Source organism: Notamacropus eugenii, chromosome 4, assembly GCF_028372415.1.
Source record: "Notamacropus eugenii isolate mMacEug1 chromosome 4, mMacEug1.pri_v2, whole genome shotgun sequence".
Taxonomy (NCBI): domain Eukaryota; kingdom Metazoa; phylum Chordata; class Mammalia; order Diprotodontia; family Macropodidae; genus Notamacropus; species Notamacropus eugenii.
The window spans coordinates 195,371,456-195,397,371 of record NC_092875.1 but is presented as its reverse complement, the minus strand read 5'-3'; the positions used below and the strand labels follow the sequence as shown (position 1 = coordinate 195,397,371).

The 25,916-nt window shown below is 38.2% G+C and overlaps 1 protein-coding gene across 1 annotated transcript in view; it reads left to right on the top strand.

Annotated features, from left to right (window-relative positions):
* PRL (prolactin) overlaps positions 1–917 on the top strand; it is a 10,237-nt gene extending 9,320 nt beyond the window's left edge. The window contains exon 5 of the mRNA XM_072599482.1: positions 437–917. Coding sequence (XP_072455583.1) covers positions 437–628 — 192 coding nt within the window. The 3' untranslated portion in view covers positions 629–917. The remainder of the gene's footprint in view (positions 1–436) is intronic.
* Positions 918–25,916: the final 24,999 nt, after the last annotated feature.

Below are 25,916 nucleotides of genomic sequence, written 5' to 3'. Positions count from 1 at the left end.
TGAAAATACAAAAAGAGAGGAAATCATTGAGTAAGATATTTTGCTCCAGGTGCCTAGTGATTAGTAGAACAGTTAGTAGAGTCATAGATTTAAATAGAGCCTTAGGAGTCATGTAGGTCAACCATCTTATTTTATAGCTAAGGAATCTGAGGCCTAGAGAGGTTAAAGAATTTTCCCAAGGTCACACAGTAGTAAATAACAGAGCTAGGGTTTAAATCCAGATACCTTAATTCCAAATATAATAGTTTTTTTTTCCCCAATATAGTTCACAGCCTCCAGTGTTAGACTAACAATTCATAAGATCTCCCAAATATATTTAGCCTAAGGAATTCCCTATGCTTAGATCTTTTCTCTGTATTTCGTTGATGTCTATCAGGAGAAATAAGGAGAAACAAACAAAAATTAATAAGTTTTCCTTGTCCCTTTGGTGGTTTAGGTTCATCCAGGTGACAGAGAAAATGAGGTCTACTCTGCCTGGTCAGGACTTCCATCCCTACAGATGGCTGATGAGGACACACGTCTCTTTGCATTTTATAATTTGCTACACTGTCTACGCAGAGACTCACACAAGATTGACAACTACCTGAAGCTCTTGAAATGTAGGCTTATTCATGACAGTAACTGCTAAGCCAACATCTCCCTCATCCCTCTCCAAAATAGTCTCATTGCCCTTGCTGATCCCTCCCATGTGGGATCTTTCTAGCTTTCTTGCTTCATAATATACGCTTTTCTGAAATGGTTCTCTTATTAAAATAACAACAACAGGCAGGTACTCCTAGAGAACTGTAATTGGCTACTTCACCTTACAGACACATGAAGCCAATTTGCCCAAATTCATTCAATGGCAAATCGGTGGTAAAACAACTGTTCCCTGTAACGATTCCTGCCAGCTACACCATTTAAGGATTGAGAACCACACTTTGCATATTAGACAAATAAACTATTGCCAAAGAAATCAAGTGTAATGTCTTGCAAATATTTGGGGGTCATCTCTTGCCTGCTCATTCTGTTTGGAAGTGAATCATAAGATCATAGATTGGGAGCTAGAACAGACCCCAGAGGGCAAGTAGCCTTAGTGCTTCCTTTTATAAATAAAGAAACTGAGGCAGGTTAAATTACTTATCCAAAGTCACCCAGGTAGTAAGTGGCAGATTTGGGACACAAACCCAGATCCACTGACTCTAACTCAATTCCTCAAATATTTAGCCCACCCTATGAAATCAAACCACATTCAATACTGTAACCCTCAACCCACTAAAATATGTAACAAGATAAGCATAAGGAACTGGCATCCTGATGACTTAAAGATGAGATAAAGGGACGAAAGGATCAGGTATGTTTCCGTATGTGGGGGATGTGTGTCCGTATGTGGGGGATGTGTGTGTGCATGCTTATGCGTGCCTGCCTCTACATCACTATAGCCTGTCCTTCTGACTTAGAGGCCAACGAGGTGAGGTACCACCACAGATCCAGCAGGGCAATTTTCGTTGTTGTTGCTGTGATTCCAGAATTCTGGAATCAGAGTTATGAAAAAGATTTTAAAGTTATGCAATTCTATTTCATTATGAATGGTATGAAAAAGATCTTAAAGTTATGTAATTCTATTCCATTAAGCACACACACCATTGGCACTAAAGGTATAAAAATAAAAACCATACAGTTTCTACTTTCAAGCAACATACCAGCTAATAAATATAAGTAAAATGAAAAGCAAAAGGTGATAAATACAGACAGAGATGAGGTCCACATGAGTGCTATCCTGAAAGTGAGAAAAGAGAGAATGCTTTCAGATGGAGAGAAGGCTTTCATTAGGAGAGGAAATTTATGGGGGTGATTATGAGAGACAGTAGTGAGCTAAGGAGGGAGCATGGAAGAATTGGAAAATGTCAGGGTCAGAAGGAACCTCTGAGGACATGCAGGCCTGAACCTGAACATGCCCATCAAGTGGTCGATTTTTTCTGGAAGAACTCTAGCAAGGGGGAACCTGGTATTTCCTGAGGCAGTCTGCTCCACTTCTGAATGCCTTCATTGTTGGGAAGAATTTCCTTATGGCAAACTTAAATCTGTTTTTCTCCTCCTTCCACTCAAGGCTCATAGTTCTTAGTGCCCAAGGGGCTGAGCAGAACAACCTTAATCCCTTTCTTGCACTGCAACACTTCCAATACTTGGAGACAGCTCTCATGTCTCCACTTACATCCCCACTTCTGTTCACAGGATTGTAGAGTGAGAGATGGATGAGACTTCAGAGTTCATCAAGTCACAGATCCTTTACCCCACCTCCCCATCAATACCATTATTTTTACATATGGAAAGAAACAGCTTGGAAAAGGTCACAAAGATAAAAATAGCAGAACTAGAGTTGATTTGAACCTGGGTTCCCAGTGCCAGTTTTTCCCACCCCATCAAGGTTATCCCTTGTTACCTTCACTTGTTCTTTTTGGTATTATCTCTAGACCTCTCATGGGCAGCTAGGTGGTGCAGTGAATACAGTGCCACTTTCCTGAATTCAAATCTGGCCTCTGACACTTACTAGCTGTGTGATCCCGGGCAAGACACCTAACCTGGTTTGCCTCAGTTTCCTCACCTGTAAAATAAAAGAAGAAAATGGCAAACCACTCCAGTATCTTTGCCAAGAAAACCCCAAATGGGGTCACAAAGAGTCAGGCCTGACTGAAACGACTGAATGACAACAACTAGACCTTTCTTTGTCCTCTGAATACTTTTCAGATTTTCAGTGTTACTCCAAGAAGGTAGCACCAAGAACTGAATATAATACTGAAAATAAGCTCTCACCTTGATGGTGTACAATGGGACTATCATTTCCCACATTCTGAACACTGTCTCTGACTTGTCTTAGCAGTAGGTCACACTGTCCAGTCATATTGACCAAGCATTCTAACAAAGAATCCAGATCTTTTTCACTTGACTTCTTAACTATGCATGTCTTTCACTATCTTGTACACTTGAAGTTGAATTTTTTGAACCCAAATGTCAGACTGCACATTTATCTCTACTAAATTTTATATTATTAAATTTGAAACATGATCATAGTCTATGAAAAAATTGTTTGGAACTTGATTCTGTAAGACAACACAGAAACTATGTATTCCAGGTTAGCACCATCAACAAATTTAGAATATCTGTGCCTTCTTCCAAGGCACTGATAAAAATTTTAGTGCTCTCAGGCATCCCATCTCCTTTTCAGTCAAGAATTAGGTCTAGACTAGCCATTCCCCTTATCATTTCCTCCATCTTCTGGGGCACGAAATGATCATTAAGGCAAGAAGAATTTATTAAATCTGAACATGTTAGTCAGAGGGGAAATGAGTCAGTAGAAAACAGGGGATTAGTGGATCTAGTCCAGGCTTAGGTGTTAGGAGAGAGCCATGTCCAAATTTCATCTTTGATATTTACTGCTACTTGGGCAACCATGATTATACTAGTCTGAGACTCATTTTTTTTTTTCATTTAGGCAATACGGAACTGGCTGGGTACCTGTAGTTCAAAGTTATTGTGAAAATCAAATCAGTTCATGAACACTACAAACCTCAAACTGCCATAAAAATGTCAGCCATTATTGTTATGGTGAAAGACAAAGGCAATGATTGATGGAGCTGCATCCCGGAGGTATTGAAAGGTGATGAGATCAAAAACATTTCCCTTGACAAAAGGGAAACCACTTCATCCTTTGAGACTGGAGGAAAGAAGGAAAGGATATAGAAAGACAAGTTTTGAGGTGAAGGGGGTCACATGGTACAAGCCCCCGCCTCCAAGGATGAAATCTTTCTACAACCTCTCTGAAAAATAGTCAAAGTGTTGAAATACAGTTAAAATTGTGTAAAGTCATTTTCTTAAGATACTAAGAAAGACCAAGCTAAAAATAGTTGGCTTTGAAAATCATATAACCTTATGGATACAGGAATTCACAAATAAAAAAATCCCTAGTTGCCTTGTATTTTAATATACTATCATCAACTAATCTAGGGCTATTGAGAAATTTACATTTCATAATGGAGCTGGCCCTGAAATGTTTACCATATAAAGGTCTGACTGACAGCAAGGCAAAATCATGCAAAAACAAACACAGAGTAGTGATAGAGTTATAATTGAGAAACATTCTCTTTCTAGGGAAATTAAAAAGGATATAAAGGAGAAGGGAAATTCAAATGTCTATGATCCATGCATTGAGGCTACCCAGCAGGTTTTCAGCTAGAAGTCAAGAGGCTGAAAGAGCACCTGGGATTACCTTCCATCTACCATACCAGGCTTCCTCTCCTGCCCCTCTGATTCAGACCCACCCTAAATAGTTCCTTTCCATCCTTCTCTCCATTATGAAACCTGACTCTAGTGTATCCACCCACTGAGGTCCATCACTGTTTACTTCCTATTATATTCCCAATCTCTCTCTCTCCCAAATAAATTGCCCAGATCAATAAGAGACACAAATGGATGTGGGTTTGGTAAGCCCCAAATGATTTCTGAGGGAATGTGATACAGTTTGAGACAATGGAAAAGAGATCTGGGTTTGGAGCAAAAGGACCTAGTTTCTTCATCCAAAAATGAGAGGAATATGGACTAAATGACCTTTAAGGTCTCCAGTTCTAAATCTATGGCATTATGAGCAAATCACTTAACCTCTATGGCCTCAGTTTCCTCATCTATAAAATGAAAGAGCTGAACTAGGTGACCTCTGAAGTCCCTTTCATCTCCAAATACATGAAACTATGAAACTTTGATGATATGTCAAAGTCATGTAAGGAGACTGGGACTGCAACAGCTTTTCAGATATAGTTCTATAGCGGGGTTGATTACTTTACTAAATAAAAATGAATTATGCCAGTCAGCATTCTTATTCTCTATCCAACACAGTTTTCAAAAAGTGAAAGCAATTTTGTTGATGAACATAAAAAAGGCTGAATTAGATAGCTGGACCTTGTTAAAAGAAAAAATAACCTCAGGAATTCATATTTAAATGATATAGATTTGGAAAAGGAAATTGCTGATTCATTCACATTCCCAAGCTACAGAGTAGTGCCATGAAAGAATTGTATCCCTATTAAGGCAAAAGGAATTATGAAAATGTAACAGTTCCCTAAACAATTCAACATCCTACCTACCACTCTACTCCTAATAGCACCTCATACTAAAAAAAAAAAAAAAAAAAAAAATGGCACATATTTCCTTCAATCTGCATATATATTTCAGGATTTTTGTTGGTTTTGGCAGGGGGCAAGGGTTCTATAGCATTGAAGGGTGCCAGGCCTAGAGGCCTGAGGGCTACCCGAGTCTTACCTTACCTCGCAGGTCTTCGGCTGGCCAAACCGGATAAACGTATGAGAGAAGAGACTTTCCGGAGTCGAACAAGGGTTAGGCTTTATTCAGGGTCTCGGTTATATGTGCAGGGGGAACTCTTCCTTAGGAGGGAGAGAGAAATCTCCCAAGGAGGCAAAGATCTTACAGTAAGAGAATGAAAGCAGAAGTGGAAGTGGGGAGAGAGGAGAGAGGGAAGAGCGAAGAGAGGAAAAGAGGGAAGAGGGGCCTTCTGTCCTGTAAGGGCCCCTCCCGCGCTAAGCGCGCCTTCAGGCTTTCCTGACCCTAATTAAGCTCTCCGGCCACGTAGTTTGCACCTGAATACCGTGCCTGTTAGATAACAATAGGTGTGCCCAGATCCGGGACAGTCTCGAGGGCGGGGATGCTCTCTCCCATCACGTTTCTCACGGGAAGAGGCGGAAATACACGAGATCTCACTCCTCAATTCCCTGCTGTTTCCTGGGGGGCCTCATGAGAACTCTAAGGTTTAGAAGCTCTCACCTTTACCCACCAGAGACTGTCCACATGGAATTGAGCTTCCACCCCCAACAGAAGGGAGTTAGTAAGGGAAGGCAGGTGGCCCACTGGATAGAGTTCTGAACTTAGAGGCAAGAAGACACAAATTCAAATCCTCCCTCTGATCTTTACGAGCTCCATGACATTTTACAAATCATTATACCTCTTCCAACCTCATTTTCTTCATCTGAAAAATGAGAACAACACCAACCTTCCAGAGTTGTGAAGGTCCAATGAGATTACATCTGAAGTATTTTGTAAATGCTAAAGTCCTATATAATTGCCAGTTAACTTTATTATTATCTGGATAAATGCCTCAATTTCCCAAGTTTTGTTTGCATATGTAGACGTAACTTTAGATAGCTTCCTTTGCAAAAGTGGTCCTCCATATTGACTAGATCCTGTGATTTATGGCTTATAGCTTTAATGATGTTATAAATATATATGGCACTGCACAGGTGATAAAATTGCAATGAACAGATAAATGCTGTCCCCTAGGGAGCTTGGAGCAAGCAGCACAGCCGTTCAGGCTAGCAAGAGAAAAACAGTTATGCCTAAAGCAGGCAAGAAACAGCTTCAAGATCCTTAACAAATGTAATATTTCAGTGATTTCAAAGGAATTTTTTCAAACTCTTATCTTCTGCTAATTTTCAAATTTTCCTTTGCCCTCATCCTGATTATCAAGGAAATTGGGAAAGATGAGATCTAATGCTCTTCTGTTTCCAGCATCCTTGGCTTCTCAGGAATTATAGAGCCGGACCATCAGCCCCTACTTAAGCAATATAATTAACAGCTGTGCTCCTTAAGGCTGGCATGTATTTCCTCTGTGAACATACCCAGAGCATCACACAGTAGACTCCAATGTTTCTGCTTGTAGGGCCTTACTGTATCATCAAACAATTTCTTATTTGGAAGTTAAAATGACTATCAGAAAACATTTCAGCAATATCTCTTTTCCTTGGGGCTTTATGCTTCTGTTTATAGATGTCCCTCCATAACTGAACATGGAAAAGAAAATGTACTTTTTATGGTAGTGATTTTTTTCATTTTCTTTCATTTATTCAACTAGGAAGAGGAAATAAAAAAATATGAGCAATGGAGCCTAACATACTAGGGTACATCTATTTGGGACATCCTTAATTTGGCAGGCGTGTACTGGAACCAGTTCGTACTGGCTACAGAATGTCTATTGTTAAATCGAACATGTATACCTCGGAAACTGGGCAAATCTACAAATCTTGGCTTAATGAATGGTTTTGTTGGTTGACCAGACTTAAGAAAGGTATAGAGAAAATACTGATAAAGAGGATTAAACTTAACAGTATGTCATGCATTTTTCAGAGGACCAGGTGTTAAACATTTAGCAGCATGCCACTTGAGTATGGGATGCATTCAGAGGTTCCATTTTCTTTTGTATAAAAGGAGGATTTCATAGGACATATTATAGTAAAGTGACTGCAAAATCTTTGAAGGCAGTGAAGAGAGTGTGACAGATGCAGACAAGAGGGTGTGAACGAATTAGCCTGTTAATATATTTCCCTACTCACCATATAAATATTAAAACAAAAGGTGTGTGTGTGTATGAATGTGTGTGCGAGTATGTATGTGTATGTGTGTGTGAATGTGTGTGTATGTGTAGGGAGGATTCAGGGGAGTGCTCAGATTTTAAATATACTCTGGGCTAAGAAAGGAGAATCATAGATTTTCAGAGTTGGAAGGGACCTCAGGGGCCATCTATTCCAATTTGTACCTGAGACAAAAAATTAACTCTTGCTTATCAATGCTTTGAGGACAGTTAGGAGGCACAATAAATAGAGTGCCCAGTCTAGAGTCAGGAAGACTTGAGTTCAAATCTGACCTCAGACACTTACTAGATGGATGACTTTAAGCAAGTCACTTAACCCTGTTTGCCTCAGTTTCCTCATCTGTAAAATGAGCTGGAGAAGGAAATGGCAAACCACTCCAGTATCTTTGCTGAGAAAACCCCAGATGGGGTCACAAAGAGTTGGACATGAATAAAAAATGATTGAACAGCAGCTATCAATTCCTCCTCTCTTTTTGTCTGAAGCGCATTTTTTGAACCTGCTACAACATCCTCATCAAGAAACTGAAGCCCTCCAATGAAGGGAAATTCACAAACTCCCTACTGAGCCAAATTGTCCTGGATAGTTCTAACTCTTAGGATTTTTTTAACCATGCAGCAAGCTTAAATTTTTCCTCTTTGTAACATCCACCTATTGTCCTTATATCTAATTGCAGAACAGGACAAATTTAATCCCTCTTCTCTGTAAATCTTTCAGCTACTTGACAACAGTTCTCATGTCCTACCTGAGTCTCCTCTTCTCCAGACTAAACATCCTCAGTTCTTTCAAATGACCTTCTAAAGACATGATCTCAAAGCCCTTTACCAGTAGCTTCTCCCTGAATAAGTTCTCACTATTTCTCCCAGACAAACATGATTCAATATACCCTTCAAATCCCCCCTAAAAATAGCAAGGGAATTAAAGAAATAGGAGCAAATAAATTATGAGGTGGTTTTCTGTGGACTTTAAAGTTGAATCATAGTCTTAGAACTAGAAGTCTAGCTCTCTCATTTGGGTGAGGCACTGAGACCCAGAGACACAAAGTGATTTGCCCAAGGTCACTCAGGCAATCAAGTTTTATGTTGAGATCAGCTAGGTGGCTCTGTGGATAGAACACTGGACCTGAAGTCAGGAAGACCTGAGTTCCAATTCAACATCAGATACCTATTAGCTGTGTGACTTTAGGCAACATAGTTTTAACATCTGATTGCCTCATTTTGCTATCTATAAAATTAGAATAAAAAGAGCACCTACTTCCCATGGTTATTGTGAAGATCAAATGAGACTAACTGTAAAGCATTAGCACAGTGCAAGGAACATAGTATCCAACATAGAAATGTTAGTTATTATTACTGAATTCATGTTCTTTGACTCCAAAGCCACTATGATTTCCACTATAACACAGTAATTAACACAGTGATATAACACTATGACTATGTAGCAATTTTCCTAGTAAGGAAAACGGAATTCCTTTATAATTCTGGTGTCATGGAGTAAGACTAAGACCTGCCTTCTAGGCTGTGCTATCTCTGAATAATTTGTGAATTTTTAATATATCAGGAAATAGAATCGAATTCACTATATCTCCAAATCTGAGTAACAGCAAAAATAACAATTTTTTCTACAACTACTACATACAAGTTTAGCAAAAAGACCAAAAAAAAAAAAAATCACAGCTCCTCTCAAGAAATGTCTAGGTTAATAGGGAAATGAGACAAACATGGAAAGGCCTATAACATGAGGCTGAATGAGAAAATGAGATAGAAGAAGGCAAATAGCATGTCACAACAAATCAAGTAGGGAGATAGCTAGCTCTTCCAATTGAGTTATCAGGTAAGGAGGATTCAAGGTACCCAAGCTAGGCCTTAAAGAAAGAGAATTCAACAAGTGGAGGTGGGGATTGAGCTCATTTCAGAAATGAGGGATGGAAGCAGAGAAGAGCAGGAAGGCATCAGGGGATGGCCACTAGTTCAGTTCAGCTAGAACACTGAATAAAGAGGAGTATTATGAAATATAACTGGAAAGGGAAATAGGAGCTAGAGCATGGAGAGCCTTGAAGGAGGAAGAATTTATCTTTGACCCTTTAGCTAATGGGGAGAAGGTGAAGGCCTCTGAAGAAGGAGCAACATAAATCAGATCTATGTATTAGGAAGATCACTCTGGCATTTTTATTTTGTTCTGGATGGATTAGAGGAAAGAGAGCCTGGAAGCAAGAAGATCAGTGAGGATACTGTTACAGAAAGACCTAATAAGAGTTTGAAATAGGGTAGTAGCAATGAGAGTGGAAAGAAACCAATTATATTAAAATAAAGTTATCAAAATATTAAAAAAAAAACCCACAAGTTCACAGATCACAGGTTCCAAACTCTTGTATCACACACATATTGAGAGCTTAGAGAGCCATCTTTTTTTGTGTGTGTGTTCAGGACTGACATTGCCTTACTAAAGAGCACTGATTTACTTACAGGTGAAAACAGATTTTCTTAGCCTGTCCCATTAGAAGTGATTTTGCCTTCCTGAAGCCTCCTATACATTCTGGAATTCACCTAAGACTTTATATTGTAATTTGCATTACAATTGACTCTATCTTATCTGTTCCACAATACTACAGCGCTGGAAAGCAAGAATTGCATTTAATTTCAATGTTATATCCACAGCACTTGCTGTTGTGTTTGTCTTTTGTTCTTGAAGAGGATCATGAATCAGAGAAATGATGACATGACTTGCAGTTGACTTTGTTTTGAGTGAGGGAGGACTGTGCAGATCACCAGCCTCACTTTCTTCTCCAGAGTCATCTGGGTCCAGTGGCCTGATATTTATCAGGATGATTGGAGATGGCCCAGGGTGCCATGAGAGACCCTGGCCCTTTTTAGGCTAAGGCCTTTTCAGGTTCTCACTTTGAATGAGGTAACACCCATTTGGTGAATAGGCCTCTTTAAGAAGTGAGTCAAGGAATGGCCTCTTAAATTAGACAAAAGGGGGAAAAAATCAAGATGGGAAGGGAAGACCCTCAGGGTTGCTGTTCCAAAGAGAAACAGTTACCATTGACATTCACCCTAAGGCAGGAGGGCCCAAAATGCAGCCATTAAGTGGAGCTTGGACAGGGACCAATTGTGAACATCAGAGGGAACTGAATTTAAGGTTTTGTAAAAGAAGAAAGGAAGAAAGAAGGAAAGAAGGAAAGAAGGAAGGAAAGAAGGAAAGAAAGAAAGAAAGAAAGAAAGAAAGAAAGAAAGAAAGAAAGAAAGAAAGAAAGAAAGAAAGAAAGAAAGAAAGAAAGAAAAAGAAAGGAAGGAAGGAAGGAAGGAAGGAAGGAAGGAAGAAAGAGAAAGAAAGGAAGGAAGAAAGGAAGGAAGAAAGGAGGAAAGAGGAAGGAGGAAAGAGGAAAGAGGAAAGAAGAGAGGGAGAGGAGGATAAGCTGAGTTACCCAATTAGCTGGATCCCCATTCAGGCAGCTAGGTCTACTCACAGATTGTGTTGGTGCTTTGTTTTGAAGAGGACCATGACATCAGGGAAATGATGACATGACTTGCAAGTGACTTTGATTTGAGTGAGGGAGGACTGTGCAAGGTCATCAGCCTCACTTTCTCCTCCAGAGCCATCCCACCTACCTCCAAGCGGGCCAAATGAGAAAGAGGGAGGGGCTGGACCTGAGAGGGTGGCTACCACCACCCCCCCACCCTCCCAAACCTAACTCCACCCCCAACCCTCACTCCACCATTGACACTCCCTCCCCAGCACTTAGCATGGTAGGTGCATATTAAAAGGTTTGTTAAGTGACAATGAAAAATATACAGGCAGTTCCTGACTCAAAACCAACTCACATATTACCTGTTCAAATAACCATTTCTGAACTTTCTACCCTCCACTCCTCCCCACTGCCAGGACTCCTGCTGCCCCTGTCATCAGAGTGATAGTGAAAAGGTTGAGGGCTTGCACAGAAGTAGGAGAAGGAAAGAAGCTGAGACTCTAGAAAGAGACTGAAAGAACAAATTAGGCAAACATTTTCTGTAATAACTTCCCAGGCATCACAGGCCTGCCTAAACTGTCTCCCACTACCAACATATCACCAGCCACTCCACCCCACAGCCCGATTTTTTCATAAAATTCCATTGAGGATTATGGTTATTTAGGTCAACAAGGAAGCCCTTTTAAAATGCAAATACTTCTAGGAGAATTAAGTATTCCTCAGAAAGGAGAGATTAACAATAGCAATCATAAAAATAATAATAACAAAATAGCATTTGTAGGGTGCTTTAAGGTATGAAAACTGCTTTACAAATATTATCTCATTTTATCTTCCCAGTAACTCTAGGGGATAGATGCTATTATGGTCCCCATTTGACAGATGAGGAAAAAGATTAAGTGACTTGCCCAAGGTCACTGAGCTAGTGTCTAAGGCTGATTTTGCAAAAAATTCTTGATGTCAAGTCTAAAAAGTTCTAGATTTGGTCAATAAACCTGGGTTCAGATCTTGCCTGTGACATACCAGCTATATGTGCCTACAGTACGAGGGCTTGCTGAGCACTTTATTTTATTTTTTACAGTGTATATTGCATATGACTTTATAAGGAGGAACTGGACTAGGTAGTATCAAGTAACATTATAGAAATCAAATTTACTCTGTCTTCAAAGACAGAAAAATCCTAGTAAATAATGTACCCGCAATCACCAGTTAAGCTCTCTATGTTTCTCATACCAACCACTTGGTAAAGCAAAGATCAAAATCAACATAAAATCAAGAGAAATAATAAAAATGAAAAGATGATATAACATGCTCTTAGAACACCTCCAACTTGATCTACTTTAAAAAGTTGCTAATTATAGTCATATAATATTAATAATAATAAGGAAATACACAAAAGAATATTCAATGACTTTGGGGGTTTTTTTGATGTTCATGCTATTCATATATACCAGTCAATCAAATTGATTTGAATGAATAATTGAATGAATAAATGAATGTTAAAGTACTTATTAAGCACTTACATTATGCCAAACACTATGCTGAGGACACAAACTCAAAAGTGAGACCACTCTTGTCCTAAAGGAGCTTATATTCTATAAGAGGAAATATAACATATGTAGCCAGGAAAGAATGTTTTGGTTTTGGAAGTCACAGGGAGGGTGAATGGAGCCACTTAATTGCCGCACTTTTTCTAGCAGAGATGACAAGGATTGATGGTGATACTAAGTAGGGCAGGCAGGACTTACTTGCCATTTGCTGAGCACTTTACAAAGCTGCTCACAAACGCTTGGTGAGCAACTGTCTCCCAGCTGTCACCTTGGCTCCAAGAAGCTGTAGCATGCTCAGTGGCCACACCCCAGTAAAACTGTCTTGGCAGATGGACTAAACTAGGTTGAGGGCCACCCACAGGCCTCAAGCCCCACAATGAGTTAGGGAAATGCCCCCCAAGCATGTGAAGACTTCCTCCAGCAGAGTAAGCAGATGAGAACAATTTGTTCCAACAGACATGGAGGTGGCTTAAGCAGTCACTGTGGAGTACTTAGAGCTTGGTCAGACATCACAGATGCTAAGGTCACCCACTGCATCCTGGGTCAGTGCCAATTTTCCTGACTTTTGTCCTGCCACTGGATTCAATGACTGGGGCAGAGAGAGTGAGGCTGAGGACTTTATGCAAATCTGCTTCACTTAAATCCAATTCACATGCAAGGCAAGTCATTCTCGGTGATGTCACTGGTCCTCTTTGAAAATGAAGGACAAATGACAACATATGCCTCGGATGGGAGTGCTTTTTTTCTGCTTCTTCTTTCTCCTTTTTTCTTGACAGCTACCTGTGCTCCAGTCTTACTCTCCTGATTCCCCCAACCCTTGACCCAGCCCTGACTTCTATTATGTACTATCTAATGGGAAGGAGTTGACAAGAGTGACTGTGCTGGGAGTCATCACCTCCCTCTCTAGAGGGGTGTGAGCTCTTTCACTGTGTTTTTTTCTGTTTCCCCTCTCACATTCCCATGCCAATATTCAGGATTTCGCCATATTGTATTCAAATTCAGCATATAATAGCAGAATATGGGAGGGGAAGAGAGAATCTTATGTGACATATTTGAACATCTCCAGGTCCTTTCCTCCCATGCTAAAGATCCATATGGAAGCCAGAATAGAGGTCTTTGGACAAGCCATAACTGGCCTATACCAGGTAACCATGGACAAATGAAGAACTCTGGGGGTGGGATGCAGGAGTAAATAAACAAACTTAGATGGCCTGTGGCTTGAGAATGTGTGTGAAAATGAAGTTACCATTCCTGAAAAGAGGAGTCTGGTCTGAAATGACAGAGAATGACAATGAGCAAAAACAGGGCCTTCTGCCTGGAAACAAGAGCTATTATTGTTCCTGAAAACTTAGTGGTAAGGGAGAAGCAGCAGTGTGGTTTGTATGCCACACCCTCTAAGGGCTAAGAGGTGCCCTTGACAAACTTACCTCCTTAGCAAAGCAAAGCTCTGGGCAAAGAGACAGCTCATTCTTTGTTCTGGTGTCCAGAACAAAATATAAACTTTGTGTTACAAGGCAACCTGTCTAACTCCAGAAAACAGAGAAACAATCATTGTCCTTACAGCTGGAAGGCACCTCAAAGGCCCCCTAGTTCAACGCCCTCATTTTACAAATGAGTGAACTGACACCCATAGCTCTGAAGAAACTTGCCCAAAGTCCCACTCTACAGACAATAAATGTCAAAGCAAAGATCTGAATCCAGCTCCTCTGACTCCAAATTCAGGACTCTTTCCACTGTGCTATAAAGTCCCACTTCCATCAATAGTCAAGGGGAAACAAATATCAGTTACTGAGGTCTGGTCTGGGATATAACAAATACTTTATATTTTGGTCTGGATCTGTGACTTCATCAGTGTAGAAATTCACTCGGTAACTTAATGTCTTAGCTTCTTATATGGAGCTAGCCCAGGGTCTTACAGTTGGGCTTCAGAGGTAGGATTTTGAACCAAGTCTTCCTGAGACCAAGGTCAGCTGTCTCCCAGGTCTCACTAGCTCTCAAACACCTTATAATAAAAATAAATATAAAAATACAATAAATAATAAGAATAAATGTAATACATTTATATAACATATTAATTACAAAAATATAATAAAAATAAGAAATAATTTTATGCACATTAATCAACAAACATTTATTAATCATTTTTGATTAGTGAGACAGTACTGAGAGCTGTTGTTCATTAATAATAATAATGATAACCCTTTTCTATGGCACTTCATGACTTTACACAATGCTTCCCTCACATTAATTCTGTGAGGTAGGAAGTCAACAAGTAATCATAGCTATTTTAGAGATGAGTGTGATACAGCGACAAGGGTTACAGAGTTTGAAGTCGGACAATCTTGGTTTAAAGTCCTTTAAGATCTCAGGGTGTCCATTTTCTCTCCTATAAAATTAAGAAGTTGGTTAAATAATCTTTAAGTTTCTTCCGGTTTTAATTCTTCAATGATGTGAGGTTCAGAGAGGTTATAAGATTCTGTCTTTAAAGAATAGATTCTTACTGTATTTTAAGTGACTTGACCATGATTTCACAACTAGTAATAAACAACTTGATGAAAAAAAATTTGAATATTTAGTATGTGCCAAGAACTAGAGATATAAATAAAGGAAGGTAGTTCCTGCTTTCAAGAAGCTTAACAGACAATTATATAGGAGGAAGTCAATATAAAAGAGCCATTCCCAGAGAAGGGCATTTCGGATGGTGAATGGAGCCATAGGGAAAAGGTTGACATACCCTTTCCAATAGCAAGGCTGGTATTGAGTCAATTATGGTTGTTCTAGAACTGAAAAATTGGGGACAAAAGGGAAGGAAGGGGATCCAAGGGAGGGAAAAAGTGTACCTGGGCAAGGCAGCAGCTGGCAAAGAGATGTTGACAGAGAGGATCCTTCAGTCTTCTGGATGCTAGAACAATGTCCTTGTGTCATTATACCTTAGTCAATTAACATACACATAGCCCAAAATTGCATTTTCTTGTCCTCTGGCTCATAATTTACACCTACAGCTTAAGTGAAGGTGTAGTTTCTGCGGCTCTCCCTATTAACAAACAGGAGCCACAGGGAAATGTATGAACCTCACCCAGGAAAGAAAGGTCAGCCTGAGTGCTACTTGAGGCCCAGGCACCCTGCGGGCAATGGATGAAAGGCACTTTATAAATATGAAGTGTTATTATATTTCATTATTATTACTACCAGCAAAACCAGCAAGTGATGCTAAAATAACAGGCTTGCTGGCCCAAGCACCACTGAAATTGCTCTGGGTATAAATCGTAATTTAGTCCTCCTGTCACCTGAAAAATTATGCGCTGCTTCTCAGGACCTGAACTAATTATATGAAAAGAGTTGTCTGAATTGGGGGCCTATATATGTATGGGTACGTGCATGCATATATGTATTATTTCTAATATGTACATATTTATATGCAGATACACAAATACATATTTATTCATGTTTATATACATGCACAGATATATGCATATATTAATATATATGTATCCAATTATAAAAGATTACAACCACATAACAAGGCAAGAAAAAGAAGAAAAAATAAGATAAAATACATTGATGGATTAGATAAAATGACTTCTTTCCAGAACAGAAGAGGTGGGAGGGGAAATTTTTTTAAAGGGATATCAAATTATCAATCAATAAACATTTATTAAGAATCTACTATAATAAGTATTGTGCTAAGCACAGTTTTCTACCAGCATCTCCATTCTGATTCTTCTCTAGGCAGAGAAACTCCAATAGACAGCACTGGGATTTTTTTTTTTTTTTGAGTAAGTTAACCTATCTGGGCCTGAGTTTCCTAGCAGCTGAATCAAATTTCTGAAAGTTTCCTAAATGATTCACTCCTAAAGATAGCATATATAAAACTCTTTGCAAACCTCAAAGCACCATGTAAATCTTAGCTATTATTGTTACTCAATTGATAAGTTTATTAAGTGCCTAATATGTGCCAGGTACTGTACTATAAGCACTGACCACACAAACAAAGGGGAAAAAACAGTCTCTGCTCTTAAGAAGTTCCCATTTTAATGAGAGAGACATGGAAAAATTATGTACAAAAACAAGAAGTATACAGGATAAATTGGAGATAATAGACAGAGGGAAGGAATTAGCAAAAGCTTCTGTAGAAGATGGGATTCTATCTTTTTGTCCCTGTCTCTCCCCCTCTCTCCTGCTCCTCTTCTTTCTTCCCATTCTCCTGCCCCCTTGCCCTCCCCCTCTTCTTCCTCCCCTCCTCTCCCCTTCTCTCTGTCTGTGTCTCTGTCTGTGTGTGTATCTTTCTCTCTCTGTCTCTCTCTTTCTCTGTCTCTGTTTCTCTCTCCCTCCTCTACTAATACTTTATCGTACATATACTCCTGGACTTTTGTTAAAATCTGCCCATGGGGTCAAAGGACTATCCAGAGCTCTTTGGTCCTGTTTGAATTCTTTTGAGAGGAATTCTTTTTGCACATGGCCAATATGCACTTTTTCAGGCTACCTTTCTAAATTGTACTTTTAATTAGTGTTGGAGATAGGAGTGGAACCTAGGTCTTGGTAAGGTTAATAGTAAAGACAACAGCAATCCAATCTAAGAACTACTTTTAAAAATAGTACTCTATTAAGAGAGACAGAAAGAGAGACAGAGACAGAGAGAGAAGCAGGGACAGACAGACAGACACAGAGAGAAACAGAGACACAGAGACACAGAGACAGAAATAGAGAGTCAGAGAGAGAGAGTGACAGAGACAGAGACAGAGAGACAGAGAGAGAAAGACTATTCTTCCAACTCAAAGCAAAAAATCTTAATTGAAGGCTATTTGAAAAGCACGTAAAATTCAACTTAACAAACATCTATTGTATGCCTGTCATGTGCAAAGCACACATTATAAAGTAAAATATAAATAGGAATTAGTAAACAGAATGAGGCAAATTCATTTTTTAAAGTACAATTCACAATAAGTTAATTGCATAATACAATGCTTTGTAAGCTGAAAATTATCAAATTATGCCATTTGTCTAAAAGAAATTTCAATGCCTATGGTCACAAAATCACAACTAACAACCAAATTGTACTGATCCAATTCTACTGTTAAAAATGGAAATTCAAAGAGTACTAATGTATTAGTAATGGGGAGTATTTAGTATGCAGGACTGAAAGTGGTAGACTTTACCTACATTTGATTTCCTGAAAGAGTCACAGCTGCAATTAAAAGCCCTCCCCACCAGCACTCCCAACTCCACCCAAAGATAAGGACACTGAGATGTGGATTTCAACAGCCCAGGTAGCCCCAACTGATTGATTCCTCCTCCCCAAACTTTGTCAGTCTGGTACAGATAAAACCAGAATGAACGATGGGAGTGAGGATGCCTGGACTCTGTACACAGACCTCTTCCACTACCTAGTCTTGTGACTTCTAGGAAATTAATTAAATTCACTACATTTCATCATGCATATTTGTAAAACACGGGTTTGGATTGGATAACTTCGCATACTCAGTTCTTTGATTACACAACCTCCTGAAATTTGAAAAGAAATTTTTGTTGTTGAAAATATGCACAAGACTCAATATTTGCCTATGTCAGACCTAAATCAGTGTTTTATATTGTTAGTAGCTATTGTTATTACACACAAGAATCCACGTGCTGTAAGTACTAGAAAGTAGTCTTTGGATCGCACATCTGAGTTCAAGTCCCTTCTCTGTGTGGTCCTGGGCAAGTCACAACTTTGGAATGCCCCTGAGAGACTTCTAAGACTATTAAATGGCAGAACAGTTGCTGACCTGCATTGGCCAATAATAACACTCAGAGCTCTTCACAGTAAAGAAATTACAGCCCTGAACCAAATACTAAAAGCAATTCTCAGCAAGCTTTCTGTAAGTAGATAAATAGTAGTATACAGACAGAAATAGTAAGGGAAGGGAGACATTTAATTTTATCTTTGATTGTTAGAGGAGAAATCAGGATGGGATCAGGTGATGGAAGAGTGCGTAGAAAAAGGAAAAATATCATAGTTGTTACACATAAAGGGACGTTGCCCATGACATTGGTAGCTAATTATAACAATCATCTTCCTACACAATGGGAAGATAACAATACTCAATCAGGAGAAACTATCGTACTCACAATTTCCTCCTTAGGCTCCAAAGCACCATCTGATTCAGTTTCTAGGTTCCTCCCCTAAATAGGAATTGGATTTTTCTCTCTTGAATTAGTTCTATATCCTTCTTTAACCTTTCCTTCTATTCTATTCTCAAGGAGCTCATATTTATATTTTAGGATTCAAGTAATTTGGGTATATGCCCAAATATGGAAAATATACATTAAAGGCAAATAGAAAAGAGAAAGGAGAAAAGGAGATGCTTTCAAACAGCAATTCCATTTATGTCTGGACTGTATAAGGAAAATATATGGAAATCATATTTCAACTTTGATAAAATAGGTCAAATCCATAAATAATATGCAGTCTGAATATTGTAGTCTTCTTTATAATGTACTCCTAATCTTCTGCATGCATTTTTTTCTCCACAAAGGCAAAAAGAAGATGATGATATGAGAAACTTCCTACCCATTGCCTATACAATACATCTACTCAAATCCTATGAATGCATTTTGGGGCAAAAAATTAAAAGTAGTAAAACAGTCAAAAAATATGCCTTCATAAAAGAGTAGTTAAAAAATACTGCCAAATATGTTGAAATATTATATATCTGGTGATGAGTAGAGCTTAGAGAAAGAGGAAATACATTTAAATTGTTTATTCATTCATTTCAGTCGTGTCTGATTCTTTGTGACTCCATTTGGGATTTTCTTGGCAAAGATACTAATGGTTTGCCATTTCCTTCTCCAGTTCATTTTACAGATGAGGAAACTGAGGCAAACAGAGTTAATGTGACTTGCTCAGAGTCATACAGTTAGTGTGTCTGAGGCCAGATTTGAACTCAGGTTCCTAACTCTAGGCCCAACACTCAATCCACTGCACCAACCTAACTGCCCCTAAACTGTACCATGGATAAAGAAGAACCTACCCCCTTTGAAAAGACTGTGATTCTTACAGGCCTATCATGGACTGTCTTATCCTATAAATCCAAGAAATAGTAGGCCACCATCAGCAACATCATCAAAAGCGTACTCACCTTCTAAGCAAACGATATCACAAATGATTCTTTAAAGAGACATTCAACCGCTTCGTCAAAGTCAAATGCTTCACTGTGCATTCCCAAAACAGAAGTGAACAAGCATTCATTAAACACCTACTATGTACCAGGCGCTGAGAGAGGCACTTTTAGCAAATAATCTCATTTGCTCTTCATAACAACCCCAAGAGAAAGTACTATAATTATCCCCATTTTAGAGTTGAAAAAACTATGGCAAACAGAGGTTAAATAACTTGCACATAGCTAGCGAGTGGCTGAAGTCAGATCTGAACCTGACTCCAGGCCTGCTGCTCCACTCACTGTGCCACTGAGATGCCACTAAAATGAAGGTCCTAGGAGGTCCTATCAAGCTTAAAAGTGTAGTCTATATACAGAAATGTTTGGCATGACTTCACATGAAAAATGAGTTTCATATATATTGCTTGGCTTCTTAATGGTTGAGGGGTGAGCTAGAGAGAGGGAGGGAATTTGCAACTCAATTTTTTTTTAAATGAATGTAAAAAAAAAACTATCTTGCTGATACTCCATGGAACTTCTTGAGTGTTGGCAGCATCTCACTGTAGATTGTAGGAACATGGATTTAGATCTTTAAGGGACCTGGAGGTCAGCTAGTCTAAATGCATCCTCATTTTATAGAAGATGGATTAAGGCCCATAGTAATTAAGTGACTTTCCAAATAACAAATGGCAGTCAAGGTCTAAACCTAGGTCTTCTGATTCTGAATTCAAAATTCTTTACTCTGTATTATGCTAGAACTAGGCATTACCAAGTTGCCTATACTTCATAAAAGTCCTTCAATAAAATTCTACAAATCTCACAGAACATAAACTGATTCTAAAATTTTAGAAAGAGTTTTATTACCTTCTAATAATTGAAAAAGCAAACAAACTTCCAACAAAAGTCAACTGTATAATCGGTAGATCCCCATAATCCAGATCTTTCATTCTTCTCTCTCTACCTTCATCAAAATGTCCCCAAAACATCCCATTCTCCCAGAGCACTGATCAATTAATAGGAGGTATTTAAGGGTACTACTCTTCTAGGTTACATGTTAGCATTTTAACAGTACCCCTAGAAGATTCTATGCCTTAACTCTAATGATGAACATTTCAGGAATCGTGGCAATATGGCAAGGGAGATATTAGGGGGCATTTGACATTTAGATAGTGTCAGAGCCAGAAGTAAATGTACATCTTCTCATTCCAAGTCCCTTGCTCTACATTGGACTGACACTTAGAATTATTACTCAACATCCACCTCACAGGTTGACATATCTTCTATGAATATGAATGACTTTCAGACTGGAAAAGCTAAAATAAACATGGTTAAGGAAACACTGAAGTCCAAGATAAGTGTGGAGACAATGAGAGTACCTAGGGTCATTCAAGTCTTTAGGCCCAGATGAATTAGACCCAAGGGTTCTAAAAAGGCCTTGGAATGTGACCATAGAATCACTATGAAATCAGTCTTTCAGGAGTCATGGAGAACCGGTGAAGGGCAAGGAGATAGAAAATAAGCAAATATCCACATCTCAAAAGGGAGAAAATGTATATTATAGAAAATTATAGATCAGTGAGCGTAATATTGGTCCCCTACAAAATACAAAAGCAAATTATTAAGAGAAGAGTTCTAAGAAAAAATGATCAGAAAGCAGCCCAAATAGGAAAAAGTCATCCAAATATGTCCCACTTTCTATTTTTTTTTTTAATAACAGGGATAGATTGGTAGGTTAGGAGAATTCTTTAGATGTATAGAACCTTAGAATTAGAAGTGGCCTTAGAGATTACATAATTCAACCCACTGACTCATAGATTAATCCTTCTTGAAAAAAAACTATCACCTACAAGTAGTCTTCTATTCAATACATGAAAATCTTCAGTGATGGAGTTTTTACTTCTTCATGAGAAGTCCATTCTATTTTGCCCAGGTCAGCTTTTTAGGAAGTATAACAGAAGAACACAGAGCTACTGTGGCATAATTGGATAGATCAGATAGATTTCAGCTAAATATAAGAAAAGACTTTCTGATAATTGGAACTGTGTCAAGATAGAATGGGATATTTAGTTAGGTCCTAGTCATCAAAAACTGGTCATCGAAAACTTATAATGAGAGGTTGAATGATTGAATGATACCCATCAGGTAATTCTAACACTGGGTAGGAGACTGGATTAGATGACCCAGAAAATCCCTTCCAAAGGTAAGATTCTATGGACACATGCAGCATCCATGTGGAGAGCTAAATAGGTCAGTTATTCCATTTTTGCTTGAGCAGAACCTTTTCTGCGAATAAAGAACATAAGCAATTCTGAAGCAAGAACTATTTTTGTGATAGATCTAATTCCAAAAGACAATTATCCAAAGGTTATATGCAATATGAAGAAGGTAAGTGGGAAGACTTTGGAGTTAAAGATTTTGTCTCAACCCACCCCTCCCCCAAAAAATAAAAGACACATTCTAACAATTAATTCAATCATTGCCTTAAAAATGTTTTATCATTTACTTTTGAAAGGAACACAAGCACTCTTGAATATCCTCCCCACAATGCTCCACTGAGTGTTTCCTTGGAAACCCTGTGAAGAAAAATAGCTAACCAAGACAGGAACAAAGAATGACAAAGCATGCTACATTCTGCAACTATCCAAAGGAAGGAGGGAGGTACAGTTATTCACCTCATCTCTAGGGATCATTACAATTTACACTTATACTTTTATATTATTATTATATAGCTTTTGGCTATTGTTATGACACATATTGTTGTTCTGCTTCTATCACTCTGCATCAATTCATACAAGTCTTCCCATGTCTCTCTGAATCCCTCGTATTCATCATTTATTAAGTAATAAGATTTTATTGTATATCACAATTTCCTCAGCAACTCCATATTCAAGTGACACTTGTTTTGTTTCCACTTTCCATCAAAAATGAAAAAAAAAAGTGCTCCTCTGAATACTTTAGTATATACCAAACCTTCCTTCTGTCTTTGACCTTAGGATAGATAACTAATAGTGAGTTCTCAAGGTCAAAGGATATAGTTTGATGACTTTTTTACATAATTTCATGCTTTTTACTTTTTAAACAAGTCCAACTGCTAAAGAACCAGAGCAGAATAGAGAGAAATTGCACTTATTACTTATTGAGTAAGTATTTTTTAATTGAAATGAGAACCTCTGGAGACAAACACTTACCTGCCCACTTAATAGGACATCCCACCCCACCCCACCCCACAATAATAGTCATAGTTAACAAAAAAATTATTAGTCTATAGTATCCAAAGGCATGATACTGAGATCTCTCTCCCTTCATGAGGGATAGGGACCCTGTGGCCTCAAGGTCACATGTGACCCTCTAGGTCCTTGGGCACAGTCTTTTGACTGAGTCCACATTTTACAGAATAAATCCTTTTATTAGAGGTATTTGTTCTATGAAGTTTGAAGTCAGTCAAAGGGCCACACTTGAGGATCTAGAGGGCCTCAAGGCCACAGATTTTCCACCCCTGTCCTTGACAATCAAAAAAAATAGTTTAACATTAGATTTCATCATATTTTTGTCCCACCTTTACTTCTCATTTCTCAATTTCTAGCATCAATCCATTTCTCTTGGAATTCACCAATTTGCTCTTATTCCCTGGCCCAGTTTACTTCCTACATATAACCCTACCCAAAGGAACTCTAATATGAATGTCTATGATCATGTATACTACCTTCCCCTCCACATCATATTTTATTTAGTATTGTTCTGAATGCTTAGACCCTGATTTAGGCATGTCAGATATTTAATTGGCTTTAAAAATATAACAATTCACACATTCATCTGTAATGCATACATCATATATGTTTACCTATAACTACATAGCAGAATTACTGGCATCACTGTGGGTGCACGTCCCTCAGAGATTTACAGCAGCTTTTACAATTTATTTAATTACTATCACATTTGAATAGTATTGTAAATTAAAAGTCCCAACAAAATGAAAAAGGAAAATAGTATATCTTCGACCAAGTATCTTTTATAACATTAGATTTCATTTAGTCCAAAAGATAAACTCAAGAATACAGTAGAAAAATCACAGCACCCTCCCTAGTATTAGCTAGGGAATAGAACGGTCTTTTCATAAGACAGGATAAAATTTTAGAATATCCTTCCTCCTCACTTCCACTTCATAGAACCCTTACATTCCTCAAAGTCACCTTTCCAAAGGCTTCCTAGCTGTTAGTATTCTCTTGAAATTACTAATTCCTTGTATTTGCTTAATTGTTTACATGCTGTAATCTTTCAGTAGAATATAAGCTTGCTGAGGGCAGGGATTGTATTTGCATACATATGTGTTTGTGTGGATGGGTGAATCGGTGTATGCAGGGCGTAAAATAGTGGATTACTTATCGTAGATGCTTAATAAATGTTTGTGAAGTTTAAATGAATGTCAAAAAATGTGACTGTACAATATTAAAGCTAGCCTAGAGATCAGCATTTTCTTGTTTAATAAATATCATTTCAATTAAATTGAATTGAAACTAGTAGAGAACTTTACAAGTTAACTAGTCCAAGCCTTACATTTACAGATGGAAGAAACTGAAGTTGTTGTTAGGATCAAATGAGATAATATCTGTAAAGTGCTTAGCGTAGTGTTTATGCAAAGAAGGTGTTTAATAAAATCTTAGTTTCTTCTTCCTTTCCCTTACTCAGAGAAGTAATATGACTTGGCCAAGTTAGTACCAGAGTACTGATCTGGGAATCTCCTGATTCCCAGCATACTATTATTTTCCATTACATACCAGTGCCTTAAAGGTAACAGGATATTCAATATGGAACTAGAAGAGAGCTACCTCCTTTTTTTTCAAATGATACAATTAAGAACCCAGCAGTTTAAGTAGTTTGTCCACAGTCATATGTGTAGTAAAGGTGAAAGGCATGATTCGAAGCCAAGTCCTCTTAATTTCATTAATACTGCTCTTTCCATGGTACTACAGAAAGCTCCAGAAGACACATACTTATATGTAAGCATTTACTTCTTACCTTTTGCATTGTTAAGCTTATTTTTAATTTAACTATAATGAAAAATTATTCTCACAGTATTCTCTGTTCATCAGCCTGCTGTCAGACTCCAGGTTTGACCTTTGTGAAATTATCCCATCTAATTTATACATACTTGGACAATATCCTCTCATTTTCTTCCTATCTCCTTGTAATTCATTTCTCATTATACATAGTAGAGACAATGGTTACTTCCCTTTATCCAGTATAATTGTTGTGAAAATCTCTTTTTAGGGAAAAGTGGGTAATAGTGCACCATGTTGAGTAGTTTCTGTAACAATAGCCTCTTTCAATTCAATATGTTAAGAAAACACTAAAAATTATGCTAAATATCTGTCATCCCACGCATCTCTTGATCTAATCCAGTCCACATTGAAAATTTAAATCTTCTGATAATAGATCATCATATGAGGCAACAATGATGCTAATCAAAGCTTGGAGTTTGCCTGAAAAGCAAGAAAGTGCAACCAAATTAGTTCAGGAAATATGTATGGTCTAGTTGCATCAATTTATTTTGGTTGAAGAGAAAACAGTTTCTGTGTGCATAAACGGTTGCTGGAAAAACTCAAGCACCAAAATTTGAAAATGCAGCCCCATTTCTCTTACATTACAGCCGAATAAATGTCCATAGATGTATCCCCAGTATTCCTGTATTTGGGAAGGAGAGAGCTTGAAATTGAAAAACGGCCTTTGACGAAAAGACCAGTTCCTAGAAGATCCATTTAAGATAAATTTTTAATAAAGGCATAAGTATATTATATCACCATGGCAATGACAGGAAGCTGAGGATATAGTCTATCAGAATATAGGTTGAATGAAAAATGAGGCTGATGATACAGCCACATAAGTTACACTGAAGGAAAATAGCAGAATCAGGGAGAGGAAGAGGGTTTCTCAAAGGATTGGGAAACAAGACAACACAGATGTATTATTTTCAAGTAAAATTATGGAAATGCCACATTTTATTGCCTTTTCTAGTTTGCAACTACTCAGAGAGCTCTTGGACAGACTAATCAAAGCCTGAATGCACACTCATAGCAATCAGAAGACAAATCTGGGCAGCCAGAGAAGCAGAGACATCCTTTCCCCATGATTATTTACATCTAAAATCCCTGAATTGTTTTGCTATAGCCCAACAGTAATTTTGTCAAAGAAAAGTGATAGAAATAGGTGAGCCTGGGATTCTTTACTTCAGATTATTGGCTACATTCTGACACTCACTCTCCAATAATGATGATGCCAAGAGTAAAAGGGCAGACCAAAGGGGCTTTAGAAGATAAGCATTTATATAAATCTCTAGCTCTCCCTTTGCTTCCTAAAA